This window comes from Myotis yumanensis, unplaced genomic scaffold (assembly GCF_028538775.1).
Source record: "Myotis yumanensis isolate MYYU_CA2020_CCGP unplaced genomic scaffold, mMyoYum1.0.hap1 SCAF_2, whole genome shotgun sequence".
Classification (NCBI taxonomy): Eukaryota; Metazoa; Chordata; class Mammalia; order Chiroptera; family Vespertilionidae; genus Myotis; species Myotis yumanensis.
The window spans coordinates 12,049,105-12,074,838 of NW_027223753.1; the positions used below are offsets into that span (position 1 = coordinate 12,049,105).

Here is a 25,734-nt window from a genome sequence, read left to right on the forward strand (position 1 = left end):
CACTCTCAGGGCTCAGGCTCAGCACAACATCTCATTCAAAGAAACACAGTCCGACACCCCACATCACTCAAAGTTTTCTTTGTGACTCTTAAAGAATATTGAATGGGGCCCAATTTGTAACTCAGGGCACCCCTTCTAAAGAATCCTCTTTCCTCCCCAGTTCTCCCCGTGGCTGCTCTAAAGCTTCTAGTGGCCCCTCCATCCCCATGACCCCACCCCTCCTTCTTCCCAACCCATTCAGTCCCCTTTCTGTTTTCTCTCATCCCTCTAGCCCAGCGGTTCTCAACCTGTGGGTCGCGACCCCTTTGGGGGTCGAACGACCCTTTCACAGGGGTCGCCTAAGACCATCGGAAAACACATATATAATTACATATTGTTTTTGTGATTAATCACCATGCTTTAATTATGTTCAATTTGTAACAATGAAAATACATCGTGCATATCAGATATTTACATGACGATTCATAACAGTAGCAAAATTACAGTGATGAAGTAGCAACGAAAATAATTTTATGGTTGGGGGTCACCACAACATGAGGAACTGTATTAAAGGGTCGCGGCATTAGGAGGGTTGAGAACCACTGCTCTAGCCCATTTTCCAGATTCAGCATCACATAAGTCAAGGACCTGGTGAAGACAGGTTGAATGGCAGATTAGGGGAAGAAGGTGGGGAGGGGAACATGTTGGTCCTGATGCACTAAATTCAGCCCCTATCACTCCGTCGGACCCGCTCACACCACTCCTGAGGCTGAGTCCTCGCTTTCACACTGTCCTGGACACAACGTTGGTGGTTTCTTCCCTGTCAAGTCTCTCCCGGTGTTTCCTGTGGTCTGGTGCCCACTGGAGGCCCAGCTGGGATGGTTGGAGGGTGGATGTTCCGCATTACTTGCTCTGGTCCCCATCTGTCACAGGGATGGCCATGGGCTCCTCCCAGGAGAAAGCCCTACACAAGTGCCCCTTGTACCCCGATGTCCCTCAGACACCCCAAATTCATGTGTAAACCAAACACATCTCTTTTGAGGCCTCAGTATCCTCATCTACAAGGATAATACTGCACCTAAGATTGGTGTGGGGATTAAATGAGAAAATATATGTGCCTGGCAAGTTTTTAATGTTCAACAAAGTTCAGCTGCTCTTGCAATTCTTCCCCCACTCCCCAATCTCCTCTGCAGCTAGATTGTAAGCTCCTTAAGGACAGAGCGATCTCGTCTTTCATCCCTAGTGGAAGGTAGTCCGTGCTTATCAATGCTGGATGGATTGATGAAAATTTGCATGAATTAGGCCCCGAAGAATTTCAAGTTTACTCTTCCCAAGAGGGCTGATATTGTTAAGGGGCCGGTTCCCAGGGCCTTTGCCCTGTATTATCAACATCACTTTCCAAACACCACTCCCCAGCTCAGGGACGCCCCCAGGAAGCCTGGGGTGGGCACCAGGGGTAGGAGGAGAAGACTGGGTTGGATAAGTTGCCCTTGGCAATGCTCCACCCCAGGATGGACTGAACCTTAAGTCCAAGTTCCCCCCGCATCTGGGTGCTCCTTGCCTGCAGCTGCCTTTCCCAATCAGCATTCGGGCCAGGAGTGAAGCAGGAGGAGGGAGGAGGAGGGGGGGGGTGTGGGTGGCCCCAGGTGAGATTCAGGAAATGAGTTCCACCCTCTGGTTCTGACCCTGCCAGTAGCCAGGCTTTGCTGAGGCTACCAGGACAGAGAACCCCCAGAGAAGGCAGCTGGGGGATCCAGCAGTTCCCCCACCTGCTCCTTATCTACCTCCTGTTGTCAGTCAGCCTGCGGGAGATAAGCCAGGGCTGAGAGCTGTCTGGGCCCGAGCCACAAAGGAGAACATAATTAAAAAGACACTGCTGGTGTGGCCGAGGGAGTGGGAGGTGAGGATCCTGGTGGGACGTGAGGAGAGCCTGGAGGGAAGAGTTCCGACTTAGAGAAAAGACAGAGTAGTCAGCACTCATTGAAAGGCCTTGCAAATAGGCTACCAGCCCATGGTAGCTTCACCTGGCTCAGAGACAAAAACCCAGAGAGAGCCTGCCCTCCAACGGATATTCCATGGCCTTTGTTTGACTTCACTTCCCACTCCCACCCCCCACTCCTCAAGGGGCAGTGGTCATCCAGGAGGGTCCCAATGGAACATCGCCCTAAGAAGTGCTCAAGTCTTTCCTGTTGGAATGAGGACAGTCATCCATCCTTTTATTCATTTAAGCAGCACTGAGGACACAGTGGGGAGATTGACTGAAATCAGAGGAGGAGGGGCTTGATGAGCTATTCCATCCCCTCCTTTGGCAAAGGAACCATCTGCAGCTCAGAGGCTCTGGGGCTGACAGAGGGTGGGTCAGGCCCGGAGGGCATTGTCTGCCGGGAGAATTCCAGGATGGACGGGGCTCCAATGGGCTCCAGCCCCACCTGTGCACCAGCCCACCGAGCAAATCCAGGCGGGTCCCCTGTCTTCAGGCCTCAGTTTCTCCGCTGTGAAATGGGAAGAAACAGAACCACCACTTCTCTGCTAGTTCAGCGTTATCGGGGGTCACCAACGGGAAAGTGCTTGGGGAAAGGGAAGAGAATGAGGGGCCCACTGCCTGGGGGGTCTAACGTGAGAGAACTGGGCTGGTGGGGGGATGAGGGCCACTCTCACTTCCTGTCTCCCGCAGGCCCTGAAGGCTGAGTAGCCAGCGGGATGCCCGGTCTGCTGAACCAGATGACAGGGGCAGCCCTGCCCCTCACTGCTTCTGACGTCACCTCCTTCGTCAGTGGTTATGCCCTGGGTCTGACTGCATCCCTCACCTATGGCAACCTGGAAGCCCAGTCTTTCCAGGGTAAGGACCCCTCCTCTATATTGAATCCCCACCCCAGCAGGGTAGCCGGTGGACACTGGGCAAGGCCTGGACCTTCTCCGAGTCTCGGTTTCCTCACCTGTAAAATGGGGATACCATTTCTGCCCAACAGGCCTCAAAGCTGGTAGCAAGTCGGGTCAGGGTTTGAGCCCAGGTTTAGCCCAGCCCTGCCAGCTGGCCCAGCGCTATTTAGGTCCCACAAGGCACGCCCCCCTGCGTCAAAGGGCCCGCCTCCACTTCCTCCGGGAGCCTCACGGTGGGAGGGGCCTCGAGACTCAGTGGAAGCCAGGAGTTGCCAGCCCCAGGTGTGGCTCTGGTCCCTGTGGCTCTGGAGAAGCCACCGTCTTCTCAGAAGCAGGATGCCCCTTTGCCTGTCCGGTGGGGCGTGGGGAGGAGCAGGTGAGGTCTGGAGTGCAGAAGATCAGTGTAGAATGAAACAGCCTGCGAATATGAATCATTGGGTGGGGCAGCCAGGACTGTGGACAGACGTCTGCCTGGAGGAGTCATGCGTAAGTCAAACTCCTCTCTTTCCAATGAAGGAAGGGAGTTACCAGGAGGGCGCTGTGTGACGACTTGTCGGGGGTAGGATTCCCTCCCACCCACAGTTGGTCCCCTCCGAAATCCCCTGGGCAGACAATGACCCTGTGGAAGGAAGCCCGGAGAGGGTGGCTTAAAATGGGACCCACTGGGGACCCAGGAGACTAAATGACTGAATAACTCGGGGACAGCCCCTTGGCTTTCTACATGTAAAAAGGCCCAGTCCCCATTTTATAGATGAGAAAACTGAGGCGCAGGGGGATGGATGGGAAGCAGGCGTTTGTGAAGGGCTCACCAGGGGCCCAGCATTGTGCTGCCCCCATGTTGGTGGGCAGATTAAATGAGATACAGCCTTGATCCTCCCTGTGGTTCCCGCACCATCGAGCCATCCACTTCACTCAGGGGCTGCTTAGAAATGCAGATCTAGGCCCCACCCCAGAACTCCTGAGTCAAAATCTGCATTTTAACAAGACACACCCCCTCATCCTTGATCTGTGTGCTCTTAAAGGCTGAGAAGCACTAAGGTATAAAAATGGGAGCACATAGCTTCATAAATGGTGGCTATTTTTTTCATTTTCATGATGACCCTACGAGTGGGGCTCTGTTATCCCCATTTTACAGATGGGGCTGTGAGGCTTAGAGAAACTAAACTTCTTGTCCAAGGTCACCAGGCTCAGAGAGGCGGCAGGGCCCAGATTCAAAACCTAGTTTACTTCCTCCAACGCCCAGCTCTTGGGAGCCACGGACAGCAAATTCACGACGCACATGTGTTTTATTTGGCCCACACAACAGGTCACATCAAATCCAGAATTTTACTTTCTCTCGAAAAGTCAGAGGCCCTGGCCACACTGGCCTCACATGCCTGCCGAGTAAGCATTGGCTGGGACAGGGGGGCTGCTGTCCTTTTCCCAGAAGCCCCTGTGCTCACAGAGTGCCTGGCCTCAGTGCAGAGCCCTGAGGTCCCAGCCCAAGTCCTCTCTGGCAGCCTCTAAATCAGCGGTTCTCAACCTGTGGGTCGTGACCCTTTTGGCGGTCGAACGACCCTTTCACAGGGGTCGCCTAAGACCATCCTGCATATCAGATATTTACATGACGATTCATAACAGTAGCAACATTACAGTGATGAAGTAGCAACGAAAATAATTTTATGGTTGGGTCACAACATGAGGAACTATATTTAAAGGGCCAGAAGGTTGAGAACCACTGCATGGCAGTGAGTACCAGCCTAGGCTTGGGTTCCTTCCCAGGGGTGGGGCGTGCAGGGCCAAATAAAACACATGTGCGTCGTGAATTTGCTGTCCGGGGCACCCCCTGATGCTTGGTCCTGCTCCGACAGGCCTCTTCGTGTACCCGCTGGATGAGTACACCACGGTGATCGGCTTTGAGGCGGTCATTGCTGACCGGGTTATAACGGTACAGATCAAGGACAAAGCCAAGATGGAGAGTGGCCACTTCAATGCCACCCACCTTCGAGCCACAACTGTCACAGGTAAGGAGGCCAGAAGGGCTATGGCAGGATCTGGGCCCGGCTGAAGTCTCGGGCAGACTGAAAGGGTAGCAATGGCATGCGATAGAGAGAGCATGACAGTAGGAGTCAGGAATCCTGTGTGTCACTGGCCCTCTCTGAACCTCACCTTCCTGTCTGTAAACAGAGGCCATCTCTCCTCTTCTCATCTAGGAAGCATGGTGAGGATCAGAGGGTTCAACCACAGGTTCTAAAGCTCTCTCTGCAGAACAGAACAGCGTGTCATTTAAGCTCAGAGGTTGTGGAATGAGTCACACCAGGGTCTGACTCCTTATTCTGGTCCTTGCAAGTGGTGTGAGCTCAGATAAAAAATAAAAATTATCCGTAAAATCAAGCTAATAATTATACACACCAAAGCTCAACAGAGAGCATGTATGCAGAGCACGCACCAAATTCCCTGGTACAGACTAAGTACTCAAATTGCTATTGAGGCTGCTGAGGCTCAGAGAGGGTCAGTGACTGGTCCAAGGTCACACAGCATGATATATATATTGTTGTTGTTGACAGTATTATAGATGTCTCCCATTCCTTCCCTCCTTTGCTCCCCTCCACATGTTTGAGACAGGGCTTGAATCCAGACCAAGTATCACATGATGTAAGAGATCCTCACCATTGGATCTATGATCGAAGTGATGTTTGTTCATCTGATCATTGAGACATTCAAGAATATTTTCATGAGCACTTACCAGGTGTAAGCTGCAAAGTTGCCCTCAGGCTGATACGACCACTCACAGCCTGGAAGAATAGCTAGGATGTGCCTAGCAGTGACCATGAGAGCAGGTGGAAAGTGGCTGTGCCCAAAGAGGTCTGGATAATGTCAGAGGAGGGAAAGAGGGGTACAGATTGGGGGCCGGGGGGTCTCCATGGAGGGGTTCCTGAAGGACTGGATAGAAGGGTAAGACTGGATAAGTAGGGGTGGGCAGATGGGCCTTACAGATAAAAGGACAGAGCAAAAGCATGGATCCCAAGGTGGGGCATGCTTGAATGTGGTTCCTGTGGGGAGGTAGAGTCTGCGGATGGAGACGTGACCCTCTGTTGGGGTTTTGTGGGTCCAAGTCTCCCAATCCCAGCAGGCCTGGCTTCAGGCCCATGCAGGTTCAGATCCTGGTTCAACGAGTTAGTCATTTGCTGAGGAACTTGGCCGAGTCACCCCTACGCTGAGCCTGTTTCCCATCAGCAAAATGGGCGACTCAGACCTACCGCCCAGCAAGCGTAGGGGGCACTAGCCATGATGTACGCAGCGGCTGACTCCAGGCCCGGCGCTTAGGAAACATCCTGCGAGAGGGGGTTTCCGTGGTCCCGCCTCCCTGCACCCTGGGAAAGGTGGCTTTGGACGAGGATTTGGAGCGGATCCTTTTTGTGGTCAACCTGGGGACCATCACCCCGATGGAGAATGTCAAGGTCTTCATCAGCACCTCCTCAGAGCTCCCGACGCTGCCCAGCGGGGCTATGCGGGTCCTGCTGCCTGCTGTCTGCGCCCCGACCGTGCCCCAGTTCTGCACAGAGAGCGGTGACCCCTCCAGCCAACAGGCCCACGGGTAAGGAGCTCCTGACCAGACAAGGGGACAAGGGTCAGCGTCTCAGGTGGGCAGTGAGGAGTCTGTCAGGTGAAGTCAGGGTGTGCAGGGTGGTGGAGATGGAGTTGAAGGTGAGGCTTGGCGCTGGAGGCCACCCCCTGAACAACGGCTCCTGCCCCTCTCACTTTTAGAGCATTGGGGTCTCCCTGATGCCTTGGAATGCTACTGGCCAGATGTTCTGGAATTTGGACACCTTGGGATTAGAATTTCCAGGCTTTATTCTTTCATGCACTTAGGACACTGAGTTGAGTGTTAGGGATCCAAAATCCTCACAGATCCTGCCTTTTTAGAACTTGGTGGGAGAGATCATTATCCAATGAATAACACCCCTAATGTGGACCCACTGGTGCACTTGCATGCATAATTAATTATGTGAAAAGTATAATGAAAGAGACATTCATTAAGCTAAGAATATAAAAGAGGGACCCACCCTAGCTGGTTTGGCTCAGTGGATAGAGCATCAATCTGTGGACTGAAGGGTCCCAAGTCCGATTCTGATCAAGGGCGTGTACCTCGGTTACAGGCTCCTTTCTCGCCCGGACCTTGGTTGGGGCACGTGCAGGAAGCAACCAATTGATGTGTTTCTCTCATATCAATAGTTCTCTCTGTCTTTCCCTCTCTCTTCCACTCTCTCTAAAAATCAATGGAAAAATATCCTCAGGTGAGGATTAAGATAGATAGATAGATAGATAGATAGATAGATAGATAGATAGATAAAAGAGGGACCCAACCCAGAGGTCCTGGGCCAGGCCAAGCTTCTCTGAGGAGTGATGTTTCAGCTGAGACCTGGCGGGTGAGGGGGATGTAGGCACAGATCTAGCATTCCTGCAGGGAGAACAGCAGAGGCAAAGGCCCTGGGGCAGCAGGCTTGATGTGTGCAAGGAGTGGCGGGCAGGCCAGTATAGCTATAGCGGGTGGGAGAATGAAGGAGAGAGGTCAGAGGGCTGACGTGGAGTCGGATCGTGTAGGACCTTGAAGCCGAGGGTGAGGACACTTTTGCCACAGCAGAGAAGCTGTAGGCACAAGCCAGTCTCAGCCCAGGGGACACCAGGTTGCATGTTACCTTTGTAAGTACTGCCATAGGCGCCAAGCTTGGTGCCTTTGAGAGGCAGGACCTGGCGGAGCTGGGGACAGCCAGGACTTTGGCAGATCAGGGACAAGAGGCCCCTGAGGTGGCCCCGGAAAGCATGTTCCTGCCCATCCCAGCAGGCAGAGTTAGCAGAGGTGCTCGTGGGAGAGGCCTGCATCAAGTCCCGATGAGCCTCGAAGTTGCTCAGAGAGAGAAAAATAGATAATACCCAGTGTTGGTGAGGATGAGGCCTCTCCCTCCTCTCTATCTAAAAATCAATAAAAACATATTTTTTAAAAAATTAAATAATAAGGGAAGTAATGAGTGAGATTCATAATAAAATATAATCTTTTCAGTTTAAAGTGTATTCACAACCAAACACTGCCACGGATATGTGCCCTTATTAAGGATATACATCAAAGACCTTAGAGCAGCAGTTCTCAACCTGTGGGTCGCGACCCCTTGGTGGGTCGAACGACCCTTTCACAGGGGTTGCCTAAGACCATTGGAAAACACATATATAATTACATATTGTTGTGTGATTAATCACTATGCTTTAATTATGTTCAATTTGTACAATGAAAATACATCCTGCATATCAGATATTTACATGACGATTCATAACAGTAGCAAAATTACAGTGATGAAGTAGCAACGAAAATAATTTTATGGTTGGGGGTCACCACAACATGAGGAACTGTATTAAAGGGTCGCGGCGTTAGGAAGATTGAGAACCACTGCCTTAGAGGGTGTGCCCATGGGGAGGGCAGGAGAGGGACCAAGATCACAGACAGGGTGGGGGCAACACAGAAAGAGAGCCAGAAACTTGAGCGCTCAGCAGGGGACAGACACTCATGAAAAACAACTATGTCATTATTATCCCCATTTAATGGATGAGAAAACCAAGGCTTATTCGAAGGCTCCCAGCTCCCAGACACAGAGCAGGGATTTGAGAAGGGCTGTGATATAGTCGAACGGGAGCCAGACAGACTGGATGAGCATGCTCACTCTGCCAAGTCCCGACTGTGGGAATGTTGGGGCTAGTTGCCTCATCTTGCTGAGCCTCAGTTTCCCCGTGTGGGAGATGGGGGAGGTGGGGGCCTAGTGGCTTTTTTCTGAGGGTTCTAGTGAGAACAATGTGTGCTAACGCTGTGGAGCACTGAGCCTGGCCCCTGGCCCAGCCCTCCAGGGTCTCGGGGCCTGTGTCTGAATCCAGGGTCTCCCCGGGATCAGGTTGAATGGGAGAGTAAGGGTCTGGGGTGGGAGGGAGCTCCTCAGCCCCCTTTCGGGCTGGGCTGCAGGGGAGCCAGGGCTGCCTGAGACTCACCGTCCTCTCGATGTCCTCTCACGAGGCACCCCCACCCCTTCTGCCTTGGTCCTGGCTGCCCGCTTCCTCCTCCTCCCTCTCCTCCTCCTCCTCCTCCTCCTCCTCCTCCTCCTCCTCCTCCTCCTCTCGGCCCCCTTCCCAGCAAAGACAAGCATTGCTTCGGCGCCCGGGCCCTGGACTCCTGGAACAAGCTGTGCCTGGCAACTCTTCTGGACATGGATGTGTCCAACCCCATGGAATATGAGTTCAACTTCCAGCTGGAGATCCGTGGGCCATGCCTGCTCGCAGGTGAGAGGGAGCTGCCCAGACCCAGGTAGGCGCCAGGAAGACTTGAGGCCCCAGGCTGGGGAGGGCTTCCGGCCCAAAGCTGCCCAGGGCAGACAGTAAGGGGAGGGTGGGGAATGTGACAGGCCCGGATGGAGGACATCCTGAAGTACATGGAGCTGCACGGATTCCCATTTCCTGCTCCCCAGCCACAGATGAGCCCCTCCCAATGAGCCTTCCAGGCTGTCCACCCCACCACCATGGCTTCCTGGGGAATGTGCATGGCGCGGGTGGTTCTTGGTCCCCTCCCAGCGGTTCAGCCATAGAGCCGCTTCTTGCTTCTCACTTGCACAGTGGAATCACCAGGGATCTTCCAGAATCCTGCCACCCATCTCCCGCCCGAGCTTCAGGGGCCCTTGGTCTGGGCTATGCCTTGGGTATTGGCTATTCAGAAGGTCCCAGGCCATTCTAACCTGCAGCCAGAGGTGGGAGCCATTGTTCTGACAGTTCCCCTCTCCAGCCCACTCAAGGCTTTAAAAGGCTGTGGTTTCTTGTCAACAAGTGTGTTGTCAGAGCAGCAAGGCATTCCAGCCTGAGAGGTGTTCATGGGGTGCCCACCGATCCAGCGTTGAGCATCTTCTTTTTTTTTTTTAAATATATTTTATTGATATTTTGCAGAGAGGAAAGGAGAGAGACAGAGAGTTAGAAACATCGATGAGAGAGAAACATTGATCAGCTGCCTCCTGCACATCTCCCACTGGGGATGTGCCCGCAACCCAGGTACATGCCCTTGACCGGAATCGAACCCGGGACCCCTCAGTCCGCAGGCCGACGCTCTATCCACTGAGCCAAACCAGTTTCGGCGAGCATCTTCTGTCTTATGCACCGCTATGGGAGGCAATTCCTTTGACTCTCCGCCACTGGGTACCCACTTTGCAGATGGGGAAATTGAGGAGACCTATCCATGGCTACCCAGCCGGGCAGGCGCCCCTGACAGGCAGGAGTGACATCTCTGGCTTGCATCTCAGTGTCCCCCACAAAGCCCCTGTCTCTCTCAGGGCTCCTGAGCCTATCCCGCCTCTCTGTGCCACTCAGGGGTAGAGAGTCCGACCCACGAGATTCGAGCTGATGCCGCCCCGTCTGCATGCTCGGCCAAGAGCATAATCATCACCTTGGCCAACAGGCACACCTTCGACCGGCCGGTGGAGATCCTCATCCACCCCAGCGGTACCGTGCCCCAGGGGGGACCCCCGGGAAGCATGTGGGAGGGAGGAGGTGCTGAGCCCATGGGGCACAGACAGTTGGCCCCTCGCCCAGTGGTCAGCCAGGGAAAGGGTAGGGGTGCGTGGCAGAGGAGAGGAGACCAGCCTCCTAGGAAACTTGGCTCCAGCTGGTGGAATTGAGTATCTCCTGCCCCAGAGGCTCCAGGATCTCGTGCATCCACTGGGGCAGGCACTTTGTCCACAGGCCAGCTGAGCAGAGGATCTTTGAAACCCAAGCTCAGGGAGGCCCTGGCAGCTCTGACCTCTCAGGGAACAACTCTTTTGTCTCTAAGAATTCATTAGAATGCCAGGACCTGAAAATATCAGAGCAACCAGTCCCACTCCCATTTTACAGATGGATAAACTGAGGCCCAGAGAGGGGCCATGCGTCAGCCATGGCCACTAGGCACTTCTGCCTCCCAGCTAAGGAGTCTTCCCATGGCCTCACCCTGCTTCGGGCAGCCAGGGCTTCTGTACCCCTCTTCCTACTGGGAGCCCTCCCCACTCTGAGGATTCTGCCCCTAAGCTGAGGCCCCTGGCATCACCCTCACACTCGGGCACATGCCAAGACTTGATCTCATCTCTGCAGAGCCCCACATGCCACACGTCCTGATGGAGAAAGGGGACATGACCGTGGGAGAATTTGAGCAGCACCTGAGGGGAAGAGCAGATTTCATTAAAGGGATGAAGAAGGACAGCAGTGCAGAGCGAAAGGTGAGGGCGACTGAAGGAGGAGCCAGGGGTGGCAGAACCGGGGTGGCACTGGGGACTTGGACTTCACCGAGGAGGAGGAGCTGGGGCGGGGACTTGCCTGAGGTCACTCAGCAGCTGGTGGCAGGTCCTCGTCAATGTTTCCCTTGGGAAGGGGGCGGGCGGTGAGGGGGGGGCAGCAAAGGGCCAGGGCACTGCGGGGCAGAGGCAAATGGCTCTCAGATGTAGCAGTCACCCTGGTGCTGTCCTCGCGCTGTCTGCCAGGTCACCTTCTAGGGCAGCGGTTCTCAACCTGTGGGTCGAGACCCCTTTGGCGGTCGAACGACCCTTTCACAGGGGTCGCCTAAGACCATCCTGCATATCAGATATTTACATTACGATTCATAACAGTAGCAACATGACAGTTATGAAGTAGCAACGAAAATAATTTTATGGTTGGGTCACAACATGAGGAACTGTATTTAAAGGGCCAGAAGGTTGAGAACCACTGTTCTAGTGCCTAAGCCAGGTACCTGAGGTACCAAGGTACCTAAGCCAGGTAAAATTCTCAGCTGGTGCTTCCCCAGGAATTACCCGCTGAGTGGTACCCGACAGCCGGTGCACTCCCAGCTCTTTCTTTACTCCTGGGCCTCTGTTTTCCCACCTGTTGAATGGGTCTCTTGCTGTCCTTCCTCTGGGTCCTCGGAGGCTATTACATAGACAGTAAAGATAAGGAAGGGAAAGCCTAACAAAGATCCTGCCCCTCTGCTACCCTCTCCCCCACGAAGCCGAAGGACAAGAGACCCTCCGCTGAGGGGCCGCGTGGGGAAGAAATGCTAGGAGGCTCAGCTGATGGCCACAAATTGTACCGGCAGTCGCCCTCCTGTTCATGACCCTGCACACCAAGCCGGGTCCGAGGCCAAGATACCTTTAAGAATGATGGCCCACTTCTTTTTATTCTCTTTGCTTACTGGCTAAAGAAAACTGAGGTTTAGCACCCCAAAATCACTATGAGCTGGGGCATGGGAAGACCGTTCTCTTGGGATTTGACTTGGATGGCAACGAAGCTAAGGGCTTAGACTCAATCCGAGGGCAGTGACACTAGATTAGGAGCCCTTCCTGTTCCTGCGGGCCTGGCTGGCAGAGGATGTGGCCGCTGAGGAGTGTACGGAAACACATGTAGACAGCCTACTGCTCACCCCGACTGTTAGAGGCCCCACTGGAAGCACCTGCTTGGTGGAGATGGGGAGGATGACAAAAGGAAGGTGTAGATGGCTCAATGCCCATCACATCACTGCCAGTTAGCGACCCACTGGAAATCCCTCTCCCAGAAGTGCCCCCTCACCCAGATGAGTCAGATGGGAGAAGAAGCTGAGCCAGGTTCTCAGAGTGGGGGTGGCAATGCCAGGTGTGTCCTGAGCTCTGAGAACTACAGCATGTGGACAATGTGGTGGGGGGAGCAATGGGCCTCCCAGGCTGGAGCTGGGTCCCCCACCTACCAAACCTTAAATCAATTAGCTCTGGGACCACTGAAGCGAATGAGAATTAGTTTGCCACCTTGGGTTGGTTATGAAATACCCTGTATTCTCATGAGCTCCAGGAATGACAGCCATCAGCCTGAAGCTGCCCGAAAGTGATGAGTTTATTATAATTAGATAATGGCAGCTTGAGGAGCCATTGGAGAATCCTGAGCCAGGGGCCCCCACTCTCTGAGAGGCTGATGGGGGTGTTACTGCCTTGGGCTCTGTCATCAAGAGAGCCAGGCTAGGCGTGGCTCTGGCAAAGGAGCTCCCTGCGGGACAGAGAGCCTGATCCTTTGCCAAGGAGGGAGGCGGGCAGCCAGAAGGCAAATGTCAATCAGGAAGAGTGGGAGGGACAAGCTGTCAAAACTGTGATTTAGCAAAGAGGGAGCAAATGGCACAGGAAGATAACCACGTAGAAAAGATGGCGATGCGGTGAGAAGCAGAGACAAATAGAGAAAAAACAAACTTGCACACACAGGTCGGTGGTAGACAGACCCACACAGATTCATTCTCTCATTTATTCAGTCAACAAACACTACGTGTCCAATAGATGTCAGGCTCCATTCTAGGCATTGGGGAGGCCACACTGAAAATGACACGTCCTTGTCCTCATGGGGCTTACCTTCTAGCACAGGGAGATACACGAGAAGTAACCAAATGAGCACAGTCCATTTGGAGAGGGCTGGGGACCAGGAGAGAACTAAAACGGGATGATGTGGGAATGAGTGGCAAGCACTGGCTGCTGTTCAGCCAGGTGTCTAGAAAAAGCCTGTCTGGGAATGAGGCCTGGTGGACGGTGAAGAACTGGAAGCAGAATAATGGTGACATGTTTGGGAAACAGGCGGCTGTGTGGGTGAAATGTGGGGAGTGGGCAAAGATGAGGTGGACAGGCAGGCCGGGGTCAGGCCCTGGGGGCTTCATATGCCATGGCACAGGGTATGAGGGGAAACCGTTGCTTAGGCAAGAGAATGGCAAGAATGACCTCGCTGCCTGCTCTACACAGAATGGACCACCAGGGAGTCAAAGTGGAGGAAAGGGCCCAGTAAGAGGCGATGGCAAGGGCCCAGGCAAGAGATGGTAGTGTCCTGAACATGGGTGGTGGCAGTGGAGACAAAAGAGCACACATTCGGGGTGTGTTTTAGCTGCAGAGCTAGCAATCCTTCGCTGAAGGAGCAAGAGAGGAAGCAACAACTCCTCCATCTTTGGTTTGAACACCTGGATGGTTGGTGATGTCATCTACTGAGTTGGGGAAGGGATGCAAAAGACCAAAACTGAAAAACAGACACAAAGGGACCTGTCCACCCAGAGGCAGTCAAATAAAGAGACAGAGAGTTTTTCTTTCTCCTCCAGACAGAAATCATCCGGAAACGCCTCCACAAGGACATTCCCCACCATTCTGTCATCATGCTCAACTTCTGTCCTGACCTCCAGTCGTTCCAGCCGAACCTGAGGAAGACCCATGGCGAGTTTATCTTCCTCATTGACAGGAGCGGCAGCATGAGTGGGACCAACATCCACCGTGTGAAGGTACCTGTTAGAGGACCCCTCCCCGGGGTCTTGTGCTCCAGGGTAAATCAGCTGTGCTCCCCCAAACCAGCTTCATCAGCACTTTTGGTTCCAAGAAGTCCCCTTTCCACACCTGAACCACCTTCCTAAATGGCTCTCCATGTCTAAAAGGAACAACAACTTTTTAAAATCAGTTTGAACAGAGACACCCAAACTCAATGTGCTCCCAAAAGAAAACCCTGAAGTGGTATGAGCAGAGGCAGAACTATTGTCCACTTACAAGGGATGAAGTTATCAACATCTTCCCTTGACATCCTACAACCTTCGCTGAGTGCTGCTCAGGCTAACACACCTCAGTAGGTACCGAGTGGAGAGGGGTACAGCTGGGTGTTGGATCCAGCTAATAATCCTGAGGTTAGTGCTATTGTCTCCATTTGCCAAAGTGGAAAGCCCATCCTGACAATTTCAATAACCTACCCAAGGTCACACAGCCAGTGTGGTCTAATACTAAACCCATGTCTGTCTGTCTGTCCCTACGACCTGACATCAGAAATTCACTGGAGATGGCCCCTGTCATCAAATAATGTGTAGAATCCAGTAGAAAAAAAATTGGTTCTTTTTTTTCCCCCCCTCGAAATGCCTAATATGGGTGTAAACTCAGTTTCTGCCCTCAAACCAGTCATGTATGGAGCATGGTCTCGCTCCTGTGGAGACTTCTGATGAGTGAGGAAGACAGAGTAATCACCTTTCTCCCAATGTCTAAAAGCATATCCTCTCCCTCGGGAGATTCTTCGCCTCAGTTCCGGTATTATCCACCTCTTCCTTGTATGTCTAGCTTGCAGGTCTGTCTCATCTGGAGTTATGGGAAACTCATTAAGGAAAGGGCCAGATCTTTGCTCATCTATCTCTCCCCATGGGGCCTTGCTCTATATTTAGGCATAAAAAACCCTCAGTCATGGTTCATTGAACTGGGTAAAGGATCACAGTTCAAGAAAACAAGGCATGAGGGAAGGAGAAGGGGGAGGGCTCAGTTGTCACTGAAATTTCGCTCCTTTCCCAGTTTGCGCCTGGAGCAAACTCTTGTTCCCAGGGCAACAGGATAAGCAAGGAGAGGAGAGGTTAGGTGGGATCTGTGAGGCCAGCTAGCTCCTCAGTCATGCTATGACTGGGTTTTGTCTTGAAGCATGAGAGAGCATCCTATATGGAACCCTAGTTCCTGTTTGAGGCCTCTTGACACTGGGATGTAGGACTGGTTGGTACCTTCTCCCTGCCCCTGCCCGCCATCAAAAACAAATACTGGAATGGGGAGCTGTCCACAGTGCTGGAGTGCTGAAGCACAGTCCAGTGCCCATGTGTATCCCATTCCACAGCTGGACCAATTTGTAAGATGTCTCCACAGTTACTCTAAGTATCATGGGATCATGGAGCATCCCTTAGAGAGCACTGAATCCACCTCCCCTGCCTATTTCCAGGTAAGGAAACTGAGTCCCCGAGAGGCTGTTTCTTCCAACATCACAGTGCTAACAAGGGAGCCTACGCTTTCCCTATCCTGGCTCAGTGCTCATTTTCCTCACCTTTCTGATAGGGCGTTACACCTACTCCCCCTTTAAGGAAAGCTCTCTTTTCCGATTATATCTTTTCTGCTGCATGACTTAGTAAAAGAGAAATGCCTAGGTTCCAGGATCGAGTCTGCCACTGGCTGGCTATGTGGCTTTGGACAGATTGATTCTCAACTCTGGGCTTCGTTTATACTGTCTGTAAAATGAGAAGGGAGGATTAATGCAGGGAGGCAACCATATGTCCTACATCGCTTTGTTCCCTTCTCCCAAGCCCAGGCAGACATCAACAACTGACCATGACATTCTTTACCACGCTGAGTCTGGACTCGGTCTCTGTATTGTTCTCATCAAGGTGCTGCAAGCCATTACTCCCAGCTGAATGGAGCTGGTTCCTGAGTGGAAATCCATTTCCTGAACTAAAGACCTTTCCAACCTTGACGTTCCAGAATTCTCTGATGACAGCTCCCTCCAGGGCTCGTCTCACAGTTCCGTCCCCCTAGGAGTCTTGCTTGCTTTTCCAGCTCAGCTCCCTGACCTCAAGGTTACCTTTCACAACTGGCTTTGCATCAGCACAATCCATTCTGCTATATACGCCTGCCCTTTTTAGAAAAAGACACAGAAATTACTCAGGCCACACACCCCTCCCCCGCCCCACTCCTCCACCCCCCCCCCTTGATAATGAGGTCATGGGGGGGGTTGCTTGCATCATTAATTGTGGCCAATTATGTTGAAGTTTTAGGAAAAACTGGAAATAGGGAGGTGGGAGAGAATAGAAATCCAAACAGCCACGCGGAAGGGGAAAGTTCAACCAATTTAATTTCCTGCAGCTGGTCTCATTCTTTAGCTGCCACTTGCTGCCAAAAACACGGCTTTGAAAATTCTAATAGGTGTGAGCAGAGACTATCTGTATGGATCAGCGACGTCTCCTGCTAGCAGGAATATACACGAGCGGCTAATGAAAAAATAAGCAGATCTGGACTTCTTTCATAGAGACACAAAATGGATTGACACAAGCAACAAAGAGAACATTAATGTTAATGTTTACAGAGGGGGTGGGAGAGGGGCTGCAGGCCCTTATGGTGTGGAAGTTGCTAGGATCCACTTACAGCTGTTTACTTCTAAATTCTGGAGTGGAACAGCTTGCTTCCCTGAAGCCATGCTGAGATCCCTGGGCTGCCATCAATAGACTATATGGGGGTGAGGGAGAGCCCTCCCCCCAACTCCTGGGTTCTGTGCCAAGGCAGAGCCAACATGAATGAAGATTTCAGAGCTGTGTTGTTGTTTTATAAAGCTTCACTTTTTAAAGATTTTTTTTTAAATGTTTAAATTGGTATCTAGAGAGAGGAAGGGAGAAAGAGGGAGAGAAAAAAACATGGATGTGAGAGAGAAACTTTGATCAGCTTCCTCCTGCATGCCCCCTACTGGGGATCAAGCGCCCAACCCGGACATGTGCCCTGGCCAAGAATCGATCCAGCAACCCTTTGGTGCACAGGACGATGTCCAACCAACTGAGCTGCACCGACCAGGGCTCAGAGCTATGTTTTGAAAGCCTCGGTCCTATCTTTAGGTTTTGTGATCCAGTACAATTCCTGAACTCTCGAAGCCTTCGTTTTCTTCTCTGTAAAACAAAGGTATTAATATTACTATGCATCTTGTTGTGTAGATAATAGTAACCACTTGCTGACTGTCTATATGTGCTGAGTCTCAGAGGAATGACATGACTAGCCCAAGGTCAAGTTAGCAATAGTGAAGGTACAATGTAAACCCAGATGTGTTTGACATCAAAGTGCATCTTCTTAACCACTCTTTCAGAGATTGAATGAGGCAATATAAAGAGTGTGTCACAGTGCTTGATCTGTAGTAATTGCTTGATACTTATCATGACCTCATCATCAATATCATCCTTTTTCCCTCTTGGCATCTCCTCCCCTTTTCTTCTTTGGCATCGTTTTTTCCCATATACCTTTATCCGGGTCTCCTGATGTTGCATAGTTAAGTAGGTTACGATTCCAATGTTCGCAGACTTTGCAGGCAGAGTGACTCGTGTCTGAGTCCTGCCTCCACTATTTACTATCTGAATGCTCACCAACAAGTTGCTCCCCTCTCTGTACCTCAGTGTTCTCTTCTATAAAATGGGGATACTATTGTGCCTGCTTCAAGGGTGATTGTGAAGATTGTATGAGGTAATGTAGGTAAAGTACATCCTGGACATTCAACAAATATGACCTAAAGAGACTGTCCCAAAGGGATTCATCCCTAGTCAATGATAATTAGGGTGAATTCTGCTGCAAAAGGCCCCGAGCGAGAGCCAGAAGCCTGCCCCATCACCAGGGTGACCCGGACCAGGCCACATGCCTCCCTTAGACATCAATTTTGTTTTGGCGGAAAGGAGTGGGTGCTCCCTGCTCTCCCTACCTCTCAGGGTCAGCAGGAGGTGAGATGGAACTGGCAACCATAACAGAATGGCTTTGAAAAGTCAGACTTGCTACACGAGTGAGAAATTTCATGAGATGGCTTTGGTCCAGCCTCCGCTCAGCATCAGCAGATTTCTTGATCTGGGGGGAAAGGTGCTGTTGGGTGCAGGCAGGGGGGTGGAAGGCCTGTGTGGGACAGATTCCTGCTGGGATAATAATACCGGTGTGAAGTGGCAGAAGTTATAACTCCTTCCCGAATCCTGAAAATCCCTTTCTTGCCTGCCAGGATGCCATGCTGGTGGCTCTTAAGAGCCTCATGCCAGCTTGCCTCTTCAACGTCATTGGGTTCGGATCCACGTTTAAGAGCCTCTTCCCTTCCAGTCAGACCTACAACGAGGTAAGGAAGGACCAGGCTGGGACCAGGAGGGGCGGGTTGTGAGGAGCAACAGACAGAAAAGGAGAGAGGAGGCCTGCTCACAGGCTGTCCACACGTATAGGACCAGGATGGTACCCAGGAGCCAAGAAGGAAAGAGAGGCTAACTCTGCTGAGGCAGTTCTCTGACACCTCAGCCTTCTGACACCCTCCTCTTTAGAATAAAGAACATGTTGGACAAAGTGCGGGTGTGCGCAGACAGGGGTCCAGGGAGGGGTAGAAAGAGGATGCATAGCCTAGGCCTGCCACTCACTGAAGCCTCTGTCTCATGAGGACAATAGATCCGTCCGTGCAAGGTTGAGCCAAAGAAGTGAACAGGAAGGATGGCCGAGTGAATAGGTGGGTAAGTGGGCTGAGAATGGGACTCACGAGACTCAAGCTGCAATTTTAAATAACAAGACTGTGGCCCCAGCAGCACGTTCAGAATTGCAGGCCTAGGAATTGGAGGGAAGGAAGGAAGGAAGGAAGGAAGGAAGGAAGGAAGGAAGGAAGGAAGGAAGGAAGGAAGGAAGGAAGGGAGGAGGAAGGAAGGGAAGGAGGTCTTCAGAGCCCCTTTTCAATTAAAAGTAGTTTATGGGTGTTTAAAATGCAATAATAATATATTGATTATCCCACAGCCTTTGAAACTAGATAATCAAAAAGAAAAATATGTAAATCTCACATGATCATGTCAGAAAAACAAAAGGAAAAACCATATTAAGAGCTTAGAGTAAATTCCTCCAGACCTTGTTCTATGCATTACCCACAGTTTCAGGAAAGATAGGATTAGGCCTTCCAGAAACTACTTTTCTAACACAACAGCTATCATGAGCACATTTTTATGACATTAAGTATAAATCTGCAGCATAATTCTAATGGCTGCCTAGTGTTTCACTGCAGAGAGGCGTGACTTATTTAACTAACCCCTGCAGTTGGGCACTGAAGTTGCTTCTTTTTTTTTTTTTTTTTTTTGCTTATCACCTTTGTATCAAAGGCTTCACATCCCTCCTTCATGATTCCCTTGGGATAAATTTCTAGTCTTTCTGGCTCAGAGGCACATTATACATTTTAAGACTTTTGAGCATGGATGTTGGAAGAGCATCTTCCTGAGTCAGGAGCAGAAGGACATCTGATGTCCAGCGAGAATCTGTCCTTGCTGTAGTGACATTCATCCGAGGCCAGTAATCCTGGGCCAGAAAGGACAATGATAAGTTAATATAACACCGCGAATGGTAGCAGGGCAGGCACTGGTGGGGGTGTCATTGGGCAGAACCATGTCAAATAAGTGTCCACCTTTTATTCTTCCTGCATGTGGGGCAGAGGTGAGATTGGGAACAGGACTCTACTCTGGCGAGGTTGAAGTATTATCTAGGGCAGCGATTTTCAACGGGGGTGCTGCAAGGATTTCTAAGACATGCAACACCTATCTATTTAGTCAGGGGCACAGACCTCTTTTCCCCTAGATTGTCACACACACAAATGACAGCAGCCAAAGCATTAGCCATCTGGTGTGAATGAATCAAAAATATACCTTTATTTTTGTTAGATCAGCAACAAATATATTTTTTGACGTGCCTCAGAATTTTAGTAATTAGTTTATGTTAAAAAAAAAAAAAAGTTGAAAATTGCTGATCTAGGGAAACAAAAGGACTCCTCCCCCAAGGGGCTCAGAGTCTCCGCACCATACGGCGACCCTGGGAATTCTCTCCCTGCCTGTGCCTTTCCTGCAGGAGACCTTGGCCATAGCCTGTGAAAACATTCAGAGAATGCGGGCTGACATGGGCGGCACCAACATCCTCTCCCCACTCAGGTGGGTCATCCGGCAGCCAGTGCACCGAGGCCACCCGCGACTCCTCTTCGTGGTCACAGACGGGGCGGTCAACAACACCGGGAAGGTGCTGGAGCTGGTGCGAAACCACGCCTTCTCCACTAGGTGGGCACAAGTTGAAGGTCTAGGTGGGATGTGGTTATCCCGGGCTGCCCTGGACCGGGGTTTCCAGAACCTGGGCCACATGGGAAAAAATGCCAGAAGACAAGGAAAGAGCCTTTTAGAGCAGTGCTTCTCAACCTTCCTAATGCCTCGACCCTTTAATACAGTTCCTCATGTTGTGGTGACCCCCAACCATAACATTATTTTTGTTGCTACTTCATAACTGTAATTTTGCTACTGTAAACAATATGTAATTATATATGTGTTTTCCGATGGTCTTAGGCGACCCCTGTGAAAGGGTCATTCGACCCCCAAAGGGGTGGCAACCCACAGGTTGAGAACCGCTATTTTAGAGCTTTGCTTCCAAAGTGGTATGGCTGACCTCAAAGTTTGCCTCTCCCCCTCAAAGCTCAGGAGGGATGTGATGCCCACACCTCTGTATCCAGCTCCCAACCAGCAGCCTGGGCAAAGGAAGCCCTTCCTGCTGCTTAGACTCTGCGCTGGGGCGGAAGTCACGGGCTTCACGTGTGAATGGAAATGCCCATGGATGGCCCTCTTCCCCGGCCCTCTGCCTGAAGCTGGGCCAGCTGTGAGAGAGTCCGCCTGGATCAGCAGACAAAGGTGGCAGAGAGGATGGGGAGTGGCAGCCTCTCTCCTCCCCTGCCCAGGTGCTATAGCTTTGGAATTGGACCCAACGTTTGCCACAGGCTGGTGAAGGGGCTGGCAACCGTGTCCAAGGGCAGTGCTGAGTTCCTGATGGAGGGGGAGCGGCTGCAACCCAAGGTAGGTGGAAGGGCCCCAGTCCCTCTGCTGCTGGACCCTCACTCTAACACGTGGGGAAAAGAAGGCCCAGGAAAGCAAATCGACTTGCTCAAGATCACTATCTGGTTCATGTTTTTGACACAAACTTTCTGGGTGCCCCGGACTAGTCACAACCCTCCTTTGAGTCCTGGGATTTTCTCATTTATAAGATGCTAAGCTTAGGGAAGACGCCAGCAAACATTTGCTCCAACTCTGGCATTGTAGGAGCCTAAGAAGTGGCATGTTCACTGGTGGGCAAGCCGTCCCAAGGCCTCTTGTCACTTCTTTCCTGCTCACATCCCCGCATGGTCATACCCACCTGGGCTTCGTGCATCTGGACATACCCCAGCTCACACATCTCCCCAACCAGCGTTCTGATTCTGCCCAACAGATGGTCAAATCCCTGAAGAAGGCCATGGCCCCGATCCTGAGTGATGTGACTGTGGAGTGGGTCTTCCCGGAGACCACCGAAGTGCTGGTCTCCCCCTTGAGCACCAGCACCCTCTTCCCTGGGGAACGGCTGGTGGGATACGGCATTGTGTGTGATGCCTCCTTATACATCTCCAACTCCAGATCTGTAAGTATCTTAGAAATGCCCGGGGTCAGTGGGGGTCCAGGAACATGACCTTGCAGCCATTCTCACTGGAAAGACTGTTCCTGGCAGGAAGGAACGAACTGGATCTGGGCTTATAGTTGTGAGGTATAGTTGCCAGGCCATGGAACGCAATCTACAAATAACTAATGAAATTAGAAAGACGTAACTTTTCAACCCAGAAATCCCTTCTAAGGGATCTAACAGAAATAAAGTGATATAATGGAGTTATGTCCAAGGATTTATTGTAGCATTTTTTGTGATGGCAAAAACTATGGCCACATATTAATGCTGCTCCCCTCAAAATGTCGTTTGATGTTACACGCAGCAGGAGAATATTGTGAAAGACATTATTGCAAATGATTTGGTAGCCAGAATATGAATTTCTCATCAAATAAACTTAATCATTGAGAGAGGACAACAATTTGTACAACTGAACTGGTCAATTCGGTTTCTAATTTTCTCTTGTAAATTCCAGGACTTCGTAAACTTCTTTTTCTAGTCCAAAGGTACCCCTAGCCTCCCCAGAGCTCCCAAACTATTGTTTAGTAGATCAACAATAATAGGTACCATAAGACACTGTGGTCTCACATACTTATTTTAATTGAACTGATTTTTTAAGGTGATTTTCTACTCCTTTTTTCCTTTTCTACTTTGTCCTCTTTCCTACACCAGGTGACTTATACTTTGGCTGTCTGATCAGGTTTGACTTACTGTTGAAGGAATGAAGGTTAATAGCATTTTCTCTTTGTGATTTTTGTATTCTCTGTCATCACCTTGTATTTATCAATGGATGACATGTTGACTTTTTGACTGATGAAACATTAAATGTAAATATAAATACAGCCACCAAGTGAATGCTTAACCATAGGGGTGGTAGAATATTGCACAATCATCAAATGTTTAAAAGAATAGTTGACGTGCAGGATTTCCAAAATGTTTAAAGTGCAGTGTTCAAGATACTGCTAAATAGAAAGTAATATGGTCCAGTTTTTGTAAAACAAAAATGATCTGCAAAAGCCTTTATGTTTTATATGTATGTATATACTATGGAGAACGGAATGGGAGGAATAGATGGTTCATTCTGTTAATTTTGTTTACCTATTTGGAGACAGCAGTGGCATTTAGAATTACCTTTTAAATTTTTTTAAATAAAGAACATAATTTAAAATATAAACAATGTAAGTGATATGAAGTAATTTTCATTCACCATCTCATAAACAGAAGTCTGCCTAAATTCTCCAAGCTAGCAAAACACTTTTTTTTATTATTCCACTTCTAACATGGACTCTCCACCACCTGGCCTCACACTGCTAGCTGCTCTGTGGATGTCCTTCCTGCCTAATTCCCAACCTTCTTTCTCTCCCTTCCTCCAGGACAAGAGGAGACGATACAGCATGCTGCACTCTCAGGAGTCCAGCAGCTCTGTCTTCTACCAGTCACAGGATGAGGGGCCCGGCTCAGACAATGCAAATTGTCCCAATAGCTTGGGGGAACCCCTCGACCTGCGGCAGGCCACAGATGCCCGGCCGTCCAGTGGCGACCCCACCACCAGTCCTGGTAAATCTGCCGCCCTTTGTGCTTCATTCACTTCTCCGGAAGCTATGATCGCTCCATTTTACTGAGCACTTACTATGTGCTAAGCACTCTATACAAACAGTCGCATTGAGTAGTTAGCAGCTGCAGAGGGGGCTACCGCCTATTCTACAGATGAGGAGACTGAGACAGGGAACTTCAGTCACTTGGCTGAGCTCGTGGAACTTGAAAGAGGTCGAGTACAGAGAGTCTAGACCTGTCTGCCTCCAGAGCCACTTCGTGGTTTTAGTTTCCACTCAGAAGGTATTTCCTGATCACCTACCCAGGCTAAGTACTGAGCACAGTGTGAGCAGCAAAGATGACTCGAACGTGGCACCTATCCTCAGAAGCTCTCCATCTGGTGAGAGGGATACAATTGGACTTAGTTCTGAGAGGAAGCAGAGTGACATGGGCCACAGGAGGTTCTGGGCAGCGGACACTGCCTGAGCAAAGGTGTGGAGGTGTAACACCTAGAAAATACATCCACAGTTGGTTACTCAGCTACTATACTTGGACACATGGAATCTTGAAAAGGGAACAGAAAGGAGAGTCGCTGGGTGATAGATTAGGGCCCGGTTAGGCCAGGCTTTGAATGCCAGGTGAGGTGAGGCACCCAAACATACGTCAGTAGGTGAGCAGAGGAAAGATCAAGAAGTTTTCAAGCATGAAAGGGTATGCAAGCCCCTCCCTCTTTGCCCGCTGTCCTCTTCTTGCACTCTGGTGGCTCCCCTGTCACCGCCCCTGTCCAGGTGTGGGCCTCTCCCAGCGACGACGGGCATATAGCACCAACCAGATCATCGACCACAAGCCCTCCCCGCGGGCCACCACCGTCAGCGACCCCACGATGGCTGCCAGGAGATACCCACTGCGGAAAGCCAAGCTGCAGGACCTCATCAACCAGCCCAGCCCAGATGCCCAGCCGAGACAGATTGATTTGCAGGTACCCGGGCGGGGCAGGGTGGAGTTGGGGGAGGCCATGGGTAGGGGTGAGCTGTGTCTCCTGCGTCAGCCGGAAGGGTGGAGCCTGTCCACAACTGACTGAGAAGCGAGTCACCTCTTCCTTCATCTGCCTGACCCTCAGTGACCCCTTCCTTACAATGATACCCATTGGCCAATGACAGCACCAGTTCTCTGCACACAACACTTCCCAGTTGTCAAGGAGCCTCCCCATCTGCTCTCCCATTTGATTTTATAGCAGCCCTGGGAAAGGAGGGGCTGTGGAAATAAAGGGTAAAGGTCACACAGCTTGTCTGGAGATTAAGACCCGGGACCCACTTCCTGCAAAGCTCTTGCTTCCCTCTCCATCGCATACTGCACCTCCTGCAGATACCAACGATGGTACATCCAACCAGGGCAGGGATGCTCTCAGCACTACAGCCACAGCAGGGCCAGTTATCCCCTGTCCAGCTAGACCAGTTTCTGGCCTCAGCACCTTGGACATGATCATTCTTTATTGTGGGGCGCTCTTGTGTAAAAATTGTAGAAATTTTACAGCATCCCTGGCCTCTATCAAATGAATGCCAGTTAAACCACCACCCCCAGTGACAACTAAAGGTGTCTGTAGACAATGCCAAATGTCCCTGAGGGAGGGTGGCAAAATCACCAGTTTGAGAAACACTGTCCTAAGCCAATGGGCTTGATGAAGCTTCGTCAGGGTGAGTCTGTGGTTCCACAGAAGCCGCCTTTCGTTCCCCACGCCCACCCACAACCTCCATCCATCCCCGCCTCCACAGACGCATCAGCCCCCACGCTCCCCAGGGGCAGAGACACTGCCACCTCGTCCCTGAGGTCCTTCTCTGTCCTTAGCCAGGGATGCAGTTGAAGACACTGACCTTGGAGTCAGGCAGACGCTGCTCCTCAAACATGTTACTCAACCTCTCTGAGCCCCAATTGCTTCGCCTGTGAAGTGGGGAGAATAGCTTGCGCCGGTGGTTGAGCTAACAGCCATCCACAGATATGTACTGAGAGCCAACTACAAGTGGAGGTGATAAGAGATCAAGTGCCTGATGCAGTGCCTGGCACACAGTAGGTGTCCTTTAAATGCAGGTCTGGTTAGTGAGCGCTCTGAGCAGTGTGGCTTCTCTTCTCTCCTACTTGCTTCTGGCCATCTTTGCTCATCTCTGCCCCATCCCCTGCTTGGCTTCTTCCCCAATCTGATTCTCCCCAACACAACATGTGCACACATGTATACACGCCCTATAGCCTCTGGCTGGGTGAAGGGCTGAACCTGAGACTAGTCTATTGCCATGGAAACTGTAGCAGCTTGTTTCTCAATGGGTTGGTGATGGTGGGGCAAAGGTGAGAGGAATCCTAGTCTCCGATGAGGGAGGTGAGG

General features: G+C 51.1%; 1 protein-coding gene across 1 annotated transcript in view; it reads left to right on the top strand.

Annotated features, from left to right (window-relative positions):
* The first annotated feature begins 2,679 nt into the window (after nucleotides 1–2,679).
* Nucleotides 2,680–25,734, top strand: part of VWA5B1 (von Willebrand factor A domain containing 5B1) — a 43,151-nt gene continuing 20,096 nt past the window's right edge. The window contains exons 1-13 of the mRNA XM_070404242.1: nucleotides 2,680–2,818; nucleotides 4,710–4,862; nucleotides 6,166–6,436; nucleotides 9,014–9,159; nucleotides 10,231–10,362; nucleotides 10,987–11,111; nucleotides 13,961–14,137; nucleotides 18,376–18,486; nucleotides 20,232–20,434; nucleotides 21,100–21,214; nucleotides 21,624–21,809; nucleotides 23,201–23,384; nucleotides 24,149–24,339. Of these exons, the coding sequence (XP_070260343.1) occupies nucleotides 2,680–2,818; nucleotides 4,710–4,862; nucleotides 6,166–6,436; nucleotides 9,014–9,159; nucleotides 10,231–10,362; nucleotides 10,987–11,111; nucleotides 13,961–14,137; nucleotides 18,376–18,486; nucleotides 20,232–20,434; nucleotides 21,100–21,214; nucleotides 21,624–21,809; nucleotides 23,201–23,384; nucleotides 24,149–24,339 (2,133 nt within the window). The remainder of the gene's footprint in view (nucleotides 2,819–4,709; nucleotides 4,863–6,165; nucleotides 6,437–9,013; nucleotides 9,160–10,230; nucleotides 10,363–10,986; nucleotides 11,112–13,960; nucleotides 14,138–18,375; nucleotides 18,487–20,231; nucleotides 20,435–21,099; nucleotides 21,215–21,623; nucleotides 21,810–23,200; nucleotides 23,385–24,148; nucleotides 24,340–25,734) is intronic.